The 12,939-nt window shown below is 34.6% G+C and overlaps 2 protein-coding genes across 2 annotated transcripts; one reads left to right on the forward strand and one right to left on the reverse strand.

The window, feature by feature from the left end:
* The first annotated feature begins 521 nt into the window (after positions 1-521).
* On the forward strand, positions 522-2,778 carry LOC134270350 (uncharacterized). The gene is made up of 2 exons (XM_062752591.1): positions 522-597; positions 897-2,778. The coding sequence occupies exon 2, from the start codon at positions 897-899 to the stop codon at positions 2,658-2,660; it is 1,764 nt and encodes a 587-aa protein (XP_062608575.1). The 5' UTR covers positions 522-597; the 3' UTR covers positions 2,661-2,778.
* A 950-nt stretch (positions 2,779-3,728) lies between these two features.
* LOC134270358 (tyrosine-protein phosphatase 10D-like) lies at positions 3,729-11,633 on the reverse strand (the record flags this gene model as incomplete). The annotated part of the gene is made up of 16 exons (XM_062752603.1): positions 3,729-4,848; positions 5,014-5,116; positions 5,866-6,001; positions 6,127-6,275; positions 6,362-6,484; positions 6,671-6,805; positions 7,277-7,444; positions 7,532-7,616; positions 7,984-8,167; positions 8,878-9,360; positions 9,515-9,578; positions 9,710-9,826; positions 9,934-10,067; positions 10,273-10,533; positions 10,953-11,213; positions 11,349-11,633. Coding segments are annotated over 16 exons (2,723 nt in total), but the record flags the coding sequence as incomplete, so codon positions are not given.
* Between the last annotated feature and the right edge of the window lie 1,306 nt (positions 11,634-12,939).

Consider the following 12,939-nt stretch of genomic DNA (forward strand, 5'->3'; position numbering starts at 1 on the left):
AACTCCATGTGTTATGGTACACATGCACCAGGAATAGGAGGATTACAATGTTTAACACTACGGAACATTTGAAAGTTCATTGTGACATTATATTGTAAGTTTATGCTATACTCAGCTAAGAAAGTCCTTACTATGTTGTTTGAATAATTTCACCGTATTCAATTGCTCTATTCATCAAGAAAGATATGCTTCGTTTTGTTTTCTCTGTTATTTAAATCGCTGGATCCACCTAACATTCTTCTCTGCAAGCATGATGCTATTTATTTTTGGAATGCGCAGTACTATGCGCGAAGCAAGCAGTGAGTTTTTCCACTGTCATGGCGGCGGAGGTTACCTGTCCTTGTAATTCCTAGCGGCAGCGACTGGAATCAAGGGCAGAGAACCAGTGCTACAAAATGAAAACAAGATAGCGCCCTCTGATGGTTACAAACGCTTACGTGATTCTTTACCAGACCCTCTGGGTGGTCGGAGATTTACGGAGACAGCCGAGGGTTTGAACGAGACTAGTTACAAGTCTCATCAAAGTCTCGACTAAAATCTCGCTCTAGATAACATTCCACAAACGTATTTAGAGGTCATTCAAACCAAAATTGAAATGTAAGTAGATGGATTATGATAGACAACTATATTTCTTTTTAGAGGACAGTCACATTATTTTTAATTTGATCTGAACATGCAACAAATGAGACAGATACTGAGATAGTTTAAAAGGCTGAAACTACATCACGTCATGGAATTATGCCGTATATAATCTATATAATGTACATATAGTTTGAAGTCTTCTCAACAAATTCAGCATTTTATCTTTTTAGTTGTTAAGTCTAATTCCCATATATAAGATAAGCATTATGACAGAAAAAAGATGTTTTGTCAGATTAAATTTTTTTTAATTTCAGATGGCACTTTCAAAACAAAAAATACCAGGCACTGCCCAACATTTTCTAGAGTGTGAAATTGAAAATTGCGAGAAAAATTGTGAATTTTACTGCAATTCCTGCCATCAACAGATGTGTAAATCATGCAGAGACCAACATCTAAAGATTCCAGAAAACATAAACCATGAAGTGGTCATTTATCAGCAACGAAGACGACAACCTCCGATGAAGAAATGCAAGATCCACCCCACTAAAGATATAGATATTTTATGTGAAGAATGTAACATTCCTATATGTTCAAAGTGTTCAACAATGCAAGAACACAGGGGACATCATTTTATTGATTTAGAAACTATCTACACAGAGAAATTTGCTCTATGTCAAAAGGAACTATCTAAAATCCATACTTATTTTGTTCCTGCGTCACAGGATTTACAGAGAGAAGTTCGGGAAGATGCCACAGAAGTTAAACAGATCATGGACAGCATACGGACATCCATGAAGGCTGAAGCCGAGTCTCTCAAAAACATGGTGGACACAGTGCTCTCAGAAAATATGGAAGAATTAAACCAAATAGAGAAGTCATTACTGAAGAAATTAAAGAGCCAAGAGAAGACATTTGATGATTATATTGCCTATCTCAGTGACCTTGTTGACGAGTTCCAGAGTTACCTGTCCTGTACTGAGCTCACTAACTTCACAACTCAACTTCCAGAGAACTTAAAAATAAAATCCATACCAGAAACCACAAAACCGGTCACACCAGAATTTTCTTCTGCTCAATACAACAAACATGATGTTGCTAAATTATTAGGGAAAGTAATTAAATCAGATAGAAAGGCAGAGCTAAGAAGAGTAAAGCCAATGGAAATTCCTCCTACTGCTACATCAATGAAATCTACAAGTGAACAGACAAAGCAATGTAAACATGTGAAATCTGACAAGAAACAAACAATGTCTCTATCTGCCTCTGTCACCAAGGTCAGGGAGTTCTATGTACCAGGTGTTGATCGTGTATTCCATGTATCACTAGATCAATCAGACAGACTCTGGATCAGTGACGAGTATGGTAATCTTGTCCAAACAGATCTACAGGGGAATGTGATACAGAAGATAAAAACCAGTGGTGGACATGGTTACCACACAGTCACACAGGACAGGGATCTGATCTTAACAGACAAAGACAAGAATATCATCAATAGGATAACACAGGATAATAATGTCACTGAATTCATTAAAACTGGAGACTGGAGACCACTCAGCATACACTCCTCCCACATCAACGGGGACTTACTGGTGGGGATGTTGAAAGAGCTTAATAGGAGACTGTTTGGGATGATAGTGGATTCAGAGGCTAAAGTCACCAGGTACAACAAGACAGGAAAAGAACTACAGAACATACAGAGGGATAACAAAGGACAGAGACTGTATGATTATCCACACTACATCACAGAAAACATCAATGGAGATATCTGTACATCAGACCTTAATAAAGAGGCAGTAGTGGTGGTGAATAAATCAGGACAACACAGGTTCTCCTACACAGGTCAGAAGTCAGAGTTCGATCCCTATGGAATCTGTACTGATGTCCTCGGTCACATCCTGGTGTGTGATAGTATAAGTAACACTGTTCACCTCCTTGATCAGGACGGTCATTTCTTGTCTCTATTACTCACACAGCAGCAAGGGGTAGAGTATCCCTGTAGTGTGTGTGTTGATGATGAGAACAAACTCTATGTGGGACAACTAACCAACACACTGACAGTGTACAAGTATCTACAGTGATTATTATTCAGTTCAAAACATACTGCATACATGTACAGTTATTACTTTAAACTAAAGAAGTTCTCATGATTTTGTATACTGAAATTATTATCATGTAAAATGTTTTTACATTTATCAATGTGTTAACATACCATATTATATGTATAAATACATGTAGTCATGATGAAATTTATAATTTCTAGAAAATAAAATTATTCAAAATTCAAAGCTTAGCTCAAGTAAATGAAGGATATTGCATGAAAATTTGAATGCACAATTTTTTGTTAAACATTTATTGTAAATAAAGTGTTACAGTATAACAGAATCTACTCGTTTTGAAACACAACATCATGAGGTGGATGTTATATTTTATTATCTGAACTGCACAACTTGTCTTGAGGTCAGAAATAGACAGCTGACTAGATCTAGTGAAAAATTAATTTCCTTCCAGACATTTGATTATGAATGAAAAATGGATTAATATTATTTTGATATATACGCTAACTTCTACATGTAGCACTTTGAAAATTATTACTGGTAAACTACACAAAAATATACTATTATAGATCATATGAAAAACAAACAATACTAATTTGTGGAAATGTAATGAAAAAAAAAAAACTATGGAGTACATGCACCTGCATACTGTGCAAATGAACATGAAAAAGGGCCAAGAAATGAGTGGTCTTAAATGCCCATTATACTGTATCTATATTTGTATAATATACTGAGGAGTTCCTTAATAATAGCATTATACTTCAACCTTAAAACCTACAAACATATAGACAATTGATATAAAAAAAAAATGAAATATTCTTAATTGAGTTTTTTTTATATAAATCAATTTAATTGAACAGTTATTTCGTGAAAAATCCAAACCTGAACATGTATATTATCAGGTATATATAATTTAAAACAACAAAATATACACCCTGTGCAAAATCAGAGAATTTCTGCAAAAAGTATGACAGATATCTTAATATATATATCTGATAAAGGTGTGCCATCAAGTAATATCATATATGTATAAAGTCAAATTATTTCATTCACCCAATTAAGAATTAAGAGAATTGTAATTAGATTCTACTCTCAACAACAGATGTTTGCTCAAAATCACAACTTGTATATTCTATAAAGTCTGCATTCAATCTGTTGATGTTTATGTAACAATCACATATGAGTTAAACGGATGTAAATTTAAAATCAACATCTCCTATTCTTGTGAAAGAATTTAATAAAAAATTAAGTTTTAATTAAAAGGAATGCTGAACATTCTACAAAATTATTTTGTAAAAAAAAAATTTAATACCACACAACCTGTTTTAACAAATACATATGCAAGGCCTTTGTTCTTGTAAACATATCTTAATTATACAGGAGTACATACATGTACTACATAAGGCACAATAATAAACAACGTTAAATGCAAAAATTCAAGTGTAACCAAAATAAATATATTTCTAATTGTAATGGCACAATACACAGACTTTAAAAATGCTTCCTTTGTTTATAATGTCAAAACTTTGTATGTACATGACTTCAAAAATAATTTCAGAAGAAAGTTTGTTCACAAAGTGTTTTGGTCAATTCTAATTTGTGACAATAACTCATACTTTTAACTTTCGATGTCATTTTTAAAAAAATATGCATTCCAGTAAACAACATGGTCAAACAATAAATATAATAAATATCGTAAAAAATAAAACAATATACATGGATATGGAATGGATATGTACACAGTATTGACAGCACCAACAATTCTGATAGAATAAACACACAACCTTATCATGTAATATCACTACCTCAATAAAAATAGAAGCAAATTAACAATTAAAAAAAAACATTGAATATCTATCAAATATGAAAAAAAAATCAGAAAAATACAAATGTACTGGCAGTTTATAATTATGGAATGTGGTGGGATTATGCAGTAGAAATATGGGGAAAATCTGCAGGTACTAGTGGGCCCACAATAAAAATTTCGTTGTAATCTTCATAAAGGGAGTTAATTGTAATTTTTAAATTAGAATGATGTTTAAAAATGTGATGTATTCCTTGTCAAGAGAAAAATACTCAGTTCCAACAACATATCCTGTAGGAATGAGGACACATATATCAGAAGACATGGGGCCCCTTAGGGGGAAACACTAGTATAGTTTGGCAGTGAGGTCCTCTCAGGGGATTTCTACATTTATGCCTTCATCATCAGCTGAAAAAGGTGTGAATCATAAAAATTCATGATAGATACTTTCATGTTTTAAATAAAAGGGTAAGAAACTATATAGACCTACATTATAAAATACATTCAATAAATTTTCAAATTTGAAAAAATGAAAAGTAATCAAATCATATTATACATCAACCTTGTTCTTACCATCAAAAGCTGCGTTAGCTATGCCTACATTCTGATACACGTGTTCCTCTTCTCTCCCCTCTAACACACACAGTAGACACTGGTGTATACACACATACTGTTGCTGGAGAGGAAATCAAAACTAGTTTAGAATAACTTATAAATTGATAAAAACCTGAAACAATTAAAATGGAAATTTTATCAAAGCATATACTGTAAATTCCTAATTCAATACCAGGAATTTATTATCACGTAATTTCACGAGAAGCATCACTCGCTTAATAAAATTACTCGCTTTTAATTTTATGGTGTTAAAATCCATGTAAATTCTCTGGATTGACCATTTATTAACAATCAAAAAAATATTCTAATTCTAATGATTTGACATTAAGGAACCATTTTACGATAATCGGTACTCACAAAAAATTTGAAATTTACAGTAACTCTCTAAATCAAGAGATTCTTTCTAACATTAACTTTTTTACTCAAATTTTTTACGTTTATACTGACAGAAGCAAAGCAAGTCCCTTTTTAAAGGTTCCATTAAAAACCTGTTGTAGTCTAGTACAAATAAATTTGTTGATATACTGCTGATAATTTTATGCAATTAGAATACATGTATTGTGGGACAATTTTACTTTGTTGGTGGTCAATGTTTGTGGGCAAGCAATTTTAACTGTTTGTTGGGAAATATTTCATTGGGAACACATTTATTTGGTTACTCATTATATGGTAGCTTTATTGAATCTTTATTTTTTTTTTACAAAATAATCTTTAATCTGGATACAAATTTGTGTGTAAAAGTGCTCCACAAGATCCACTGAGTCTGTACATGTACATATTTTTTTGGGTGAAGTTAATCCCCTGACATACCTCTGTCTGTACCATCCAGACCCGTTCCTTCCTCAGATCATGTACAATGGAGAAGATGTCCACTGTATCACGCTCTTTGATTTCCTGTAGCAGTCGATCCAACACAATGAAGGTGCCAGATCTCCCAACACCAGCACTGGAAACAAGGACCATACACAATCAGCACAAAATACGTAAAAATTACAAATCCATAATGCTTTATTATAATCCTAAAATTTCAAAATGTTCCCCCACAGACAATATATTAAAAGCTGGACTCGCCTGCAGTGAACAAGAACGGGGCCACACTCTCTAATCATCTGATCTCTAACAATGCGTACAAACTTAATCAGGGTGGGAGGCTTCTCTGGTACCCCAAAGTCCGGCCAAGCAGTGAAGTGAAAGTGTCTGATGGGTCGAGTGACGTTACCCTTTTGAAAACATCAATAAAATCATATATACAGCTGCAGCCAAAAAAAAAAATTAAAATTTTTATTAAAATGGCCGTAGAACTTACATAAGCTACCCTCATTTCTGTGATGGTCCAGGAGGGGAAGCGAGTCTCTGAGAGAACAGCCACCTGTAAATCTCCATAAAACATGGCGTCTGAATTAGTGGGCCAGTAGTGGTCACATTTCTCCTACAAACAAACAGGTCACATGGATTACATTAAATTGTCATGACCATTGCGGCCCTATTCTCCCCAAGGAGTGAACAGGAATAAGTATGTAAGTCAAGACCATTCATCAATTCAAGGCAAACAAGGCTTAGTACCCTGCTCTTTTTCTATTCAGTATGACAATATTACAGACGTTTCTATACTTACCCTGCCTTTCTCTGTGCAGCGAGTCAACATAACAATATTACGAACGTTCTGCTCCCATATCATTCTCCAGAAATCATCCCGGGTAGAAGGTAGTGGTCCCTGAGTCACGATGTACTCCCTCTTGGATGTGAATCCCTACAAGAACAGTCATAACAGATTATTTTGATGGTGGTATACTTGGAGAGTTTCACTGGGTGTGATCAATTTAGTAAACTCTGTACACATCTCTGAACACGGACTGACAATACCAATGAGTTGGTTTCCTTTCTTACATTTCTACTTGGAATTTTCTTGATTATAGTGTAAATTTATATTTTTCATTAACACACAACAAAATTTCTTCTTTTATTAAGGGTAACATTTTTTGTGGAAGTTTGTGGATGTATCAATCAAACATGTCCAGATTTTCATAGTTTCAATAATTTCCAGATAAAATAAGCTTGTTCTCATATTTCAATGTGAACTGTTACAGCAACATATCAGTCAAGATATTAAACAGAAAATTTAAGAAAATATTCACTTCAAATCTCTGTCCGGGCACCTTTAATGAAGAAAAGCACATTTTCTTGACACATATAAGTTCAATATGTACGACTCGCAACCTACCGGCATGTAGTTAGCGTTGATATAGTCCGACCCTTCCTCATCATCTGTGGGGAGCAGTTTGACACGGGAATGGTCGTACGGTAAAATATTGGTAAACCGATTCTTCCCACGATTCACTGGGAGTTCGGCTGCAGAACAGGACTGGTCTCTTCCTACCTCCTTCAGATCCTGTCAAATCAAAAACATTCAAATTACTTAGTATTTGTGACTTTACACAATAATGAGTAAAGGAAGATAACTCTGCTTTGCACAAACCTCAAATTGTTCAGCATATTTAAAATCTGAGTCAGCTGACAAGGTCTTAATATACTCCTTGAAGTCTGCCACCTTAAACTCATGACTACAACAGAAAATAATAAAATAAGTTGTAACATTTAAAATCACACTTTTAATCAAGATACTTTTATGCAAATGTAAATGTCTAGTACATTCAAAGTATTTTATAAATTAAACGGTGATTATAGCAATTAAACATGCCACCTTTAACTCATGATTGAAATAAAAAAGTGAATAAATTGAAACTGTTTCATTGAATTTCATTTCTGTAACTTTCAAAATACATTTATTTAAAAGTCAAGTTATTCAAATTATTTTTATAAAACCCTAATTTAAACAAACATGTATATTAAATAAGATTATGTTTATTCCAAAGAATAAAATATCCAAATCAAACAGAAATAGAAGAAATGATTTGTTTGAATGGAGACCTTTTCTTGTGTCGAGTGAAGCTTGTTCTGGGAGAATGACCCGGTGGTCCCTCAGCTCTCTTATTTTGTAACCGACTTCGGAAGAAGAAGATGGCGATGATAAAAACAATGACAAAGACAGAACAGACGACAGCTGCGACGATTGCTCCAACATTGGCATCATCATCTGAAGTGGGGACTGTCCCTATAGCAGAAATAGGTAACACAAAGCTTAAGACAATGTGACAATTTATTGACTTGATGTGTCTGAATGGTTTCCCAAATTATATAAAATTTCAAACATGATTATTAAGAAAATTTTCCTTTAAGGTCAAGATCTAGTAAATGAAAGGTGCCAACAGATTTATGAAACTTGAGAAATAAATTCCTTTATTGATGCTTTACAACTTTAGCTTGGTCAAATGAGGTGTTTCGGGGCATAATTTGTAGGTAAACAAGATGAAAAATTGTATTTTAAACTGTCATTTTCAATGAAAAATTAAGAAAACCAGTCATGAATATGGGAGATTTTTTCGTATTCGGTAGAGGAAATATATCCAGATTGCCTACAATCTCTCAGAAAATGGTAATTAGTAAGTTCATGGCCTCTTCTTTAAATCAATATCAAATTCAATATAGGTATCCTGTTTACTTTTCATATGATTTCAAATTGAATGACATGAAAATACCCTATTTTCTACATAATTCTGCTTAAGCCGTAATGTACGGGAAAAAGAAAGTTGAATTTGATTATGACGTCATAATGGATCTAGCACCAAAAAATTTGTCTCAAGTTATTTACTAGATCTTGACCTTAAATAAAATTAACATCTGGTAACTTTTTGGTTTAAGTGATTTTATGGACAATCTTTAATGTAGACTGATTGTACTACAGGACAATATAAAATAATATACCTGTGATGATAGGATCTGAGTAGGCAGTGTCAGCATATCCCCCTGCTGTGTAAGCCCGCAGTCTGATGTAGTACCTAGTGTTCTGTTTGAGTGGACCGTTACAGTACAGCACATTATTACAATCAGCCTCCACACCAATCTCAAACACTTTATAATTCTTATCCCCCACGCTCCGCCTGGACCGAGCTCGACCGCAGGAAGAGGTCAGCTGGAAGAAGTCTGAGCAGTTCCGAATGGTCTGGTAGGCCTTGATGTTTGGGTTGATCTGGGCGGCTTTCCAGTCCGGCAGGGTGCTGGTTTTGATGTGCTCCTCGTCAGGGTCTGTGGCTATAATGACTGTGTAGGCCTGTATACTGCCGTACTTATCAGAGAAGGCATTGGTAAAGTTGGCAGTAATGGTGGAGGGGGTCACAGTTTGACCTCCACTGGTCAGCTGCTTTGGTTTTGTTTGACTCAAGGTCAGGCTGTCTTTGATAGGTGGATCTAAATATTGCATTGATAGAAGTATTTTTTTTATTCTACAATTCTATATCAAGGATCAATTATAATATAGTTGGCATGACTAACTTTGAATTTCGTGTTCATGTATCCATATTTTTATACAAAATCTCAAAGACTCACAGACGAGTTGACTTACTGTAGGTGCGTAGAACAATCTCAAACTTCTCTGGAATGTTTTCTATGACAGTTCTGGCTGACACCTGCATTAACATAAGTGTATATATGTATGATTTAAAAAAATAAACTTCAATCAGTTTAAGGCAAATATTTTACATGTGGTCATTTTAATTCAAAACTCAGCCCCTAAAATTCTCCTCACACCAGCACTTACTTTGAATGTGTATTTAAGTCCAGCCTTCAGCTCTGTGAATTTCTCCCTGATGATCTGAGCGGCCATAAGTTCTGTGGTCACTCCAATGTCCTTCTCTCCTTGGTCCATAATGTGTCCCTAAAACAATCAGAAGTCATAGAATTACCATCTCTGTACAATCGTAATAAATAAAATAATCTATTAAATCAGTCAAATAAACTTTCTAGGACATTATTATCACTCACAAATTCATCCTCGGCAGTATATGATATGCGATAGGAACGGATGATTCCATTGGGATTTCTTGGGGGTGACCAGCTCACATTTACAGTCCTGGGTGAAATCTCAACCACATTCAAGTTCTGCACAGCAGAGGGAGCTAGAATAAACACAAGGAAAATAAATTTCAAACTTTCAAGGCATGGGAAAATTAAATTTCATTAAAATGTACTTCAAATCGAAAGACATCAAAAAAGATTTCAATTGTCAAGTTTTAAACCAATCTATCCATTTCAGCTCATCATTTAACCAATAGAATTAAAGATTGAAGATCAACATTGAAATCTATCATTTGATTGGCTGACCTGTTTCTTCTGTCCTGGAGGAGATAAAGAGGGAGTTGTGCTTGTCGCCAGCAATGGCCTCAATCTCAAACTGATAGTCTGTGTACGGATTCAGAGGACCGAACTCTATCACAACTGTTGTCTGGTTTGCTGGCCTTGTTTCAGAACCACAGCTTTGTGAACAGGTGACTCTGTAAGAATCCACATTACCACTTGGTCTATGGATGGTCAGCTTTATATAATTGGCTGTCTTCTCCCTACCAACATATGGTAGCTCTGGCACTAAAAAGGGGGAAAATGAAAAATGTCAGGAAATATATTCATCAGTCCAATTCCTTTTCATGTTCTATTAAGGACAGCTGATATAAACAATAAATGGATGCCTGGATTGGTATATATTTTATGATTTTATTTCATTGCAAATGATGCAAATAATAAATTTCTAGAATATAGAGAAATTGTAAACTTTCTGTGATGTTCAAAATTCTACCCTTCAGAAACCATCCTTATTATTCTATACAAACATTTTTCACTTCAAATAAATCTCGTTATTGTGAAACTTTGAATAATAAAATTAAAAACTACGCGGTGAAACTTATTTATTTTGTTCATTTAAACGTGACCCAAGTTGTTATTTTCAAAATTTTTGACAAAAGTTTGTTTGTATCATCTGTCATTAATAGACACTACAGAAGAGTTACCTGTACGTATCTGTATAAAAGTGGGAGAACTGGACTGGTCCCCACTGACAGCAGTCACTTTGATACTATACTGGGTTCCTCCCTCTAGACCTGAGAACACCACGCTGCGATCGGGGTCTGTCCTGTTCTTCTTCACTATTGTTGATGTGGCCACCAGCTCAAACAGATAATACTCAAAGTAGTTGTCAGTGTCAGTGTACAAGACTGTGATGTTTTTACTCCCAACACTTCCCTCCGACAAAACTGTCTTTATTTCTGGCTCTGAAATAGTATAATATTAAGTATAAGTACTTAGATTTTCATTCAGCATTATGCTTATTCAAATATCAATGACTTGCAAAAAGAGATGAATTGAATGAAACGTAGGGTGGCGAAATTACTTTTTACAATACTTACGGACAGAATCATTCAAATGAACAGACTTGGAGACCGACTTTTGCACAATACTGTAGATGGTGATATTATAGGTGTGTCCAGAAGTAAGTCCAGTGATATTGTATCTGACCGCACTGTCTGATGAGTTGGCCTGGACATTAACTGTGTTAGACATGCCGTCTGTCAGACTGGTGTAGGTCAGGTTCCAGCTCTCTATGTAGGTCATGTTACTGTTATACGTCCACCTCAGAGAGAGGCTGCTATTGGTGATGAATGTAACTTCTACACTGCTAGGAGGCAGGGGGGCTGAAATCAGGTTTGTATTAGATTATAATTAGGTCTTTCCACCTTTCTGTGGAAAGACCTATTGATTTTCTTCTGTTTCTTATTATTCCGCTTCTTCTTATTTTTCTTCCGCTGATTTTTTGTTTCGATATTTATCGAAAAGACTTTTTGTTCATCGTAAAGGTCATTAAAAGTTAGGAAAAAATTTGACCCAACGCGTATGAACTATGACCACTTTCGAAGTTATTGCCCCTTTCACAAGAAATGCTTGTTATCGCTACTCCTTCGAAACCGTAAACCGTAGAAATATGAAACCTTCACTAAAGTCTTCGACTAATTGAGAGGACTCTGGAATCTATTCATTGCGAAAGTATTCTGTGACCCCTTCAATGAGTTATTGCCCCTGAAACTTTTTGAATTTTACAAATAATTAAAAATTTTCAAAACGAGTAGTGATAGAGACATGGGACCAACTGCATAAGATTCATTGACCTTTGATCATGAAATCAATGCAAAGGTCAAAGGTCAAGGTCATTCCAAAATTCAGAAATTAAGCTCTTTTTATATCTTTTTTGTCTCTTAACATATACAAACCGTCTTAGCATCATTAATATGTACTCTTGAAACTATTTTAAAGATTCAATTCGTATTGCGTAAGATTAACCCTATAAAAAGTTATTGCCCTTTGTGTGAAAAACCTTGTTATCGCTACTACTTCGAAACCGTAAACCATAGAAATATGAAACTTTCACTAAAGTCTTCGACTAATTGAGAGGACTCTGGAATCTATTCATTGCGAAAGTATTCGGTGACCCATTCAATGAGTTATTGCCCCGAAACTTTTTGAATTTTACAAATAATTAAAAATTTTCAAAACGAGAAGTGATAGAGACATGGGACCAACTGCATAAGATTCATTGAGCTTTGAGCTTAAAATTCATGTAAAGGTCAAAGGTCAAGGTCATTCCAAAATTGAGAAATTAAGCTCTTTTTATATCTTTTTTGTCTCTGAACATATACAAACTGTCTTAGCCTCATTAATATGTACTCTTGTAACTATTTTAAAGATTCAATTCGTATTGCGTAAGATTGACCCTATTAAAAGTTATCAGCCTTTGTGCCGAAAACCTTGTTATCGCTACTACTTCGAAACCGTAAACCGTACAAATATGAAACCTTCACTAAGTCTTCGACTAATTGAGAGGATTCTGGAATCTATTCATTGCGAAAGTCTTTGGTGACTTCTTCATTGAGTTATTGCCCCTGAAAGTCTCTGAATTTTACAAGTAATTAAAAATTTTCAAAACGAGAAGGTATAGAGACATGA

This window comes from Saccostrea cucullata, unplaced genomic scaffold (genome assembly GCF_032062105.1).
Source record: "Saccostrea cucullata isolate Sc308-1 unplaced genomic scaffold, CSIRO_AGI_Scuc_v1 ctg15056, whole genome shotgun sequence".
NCBI classification, from domain to species: Eukaryota; Metazoa; Mollusca; class Bivalvia; order Ostreida; family Ostreidae; genus Saccostrea; species Saccostrea cuccullata.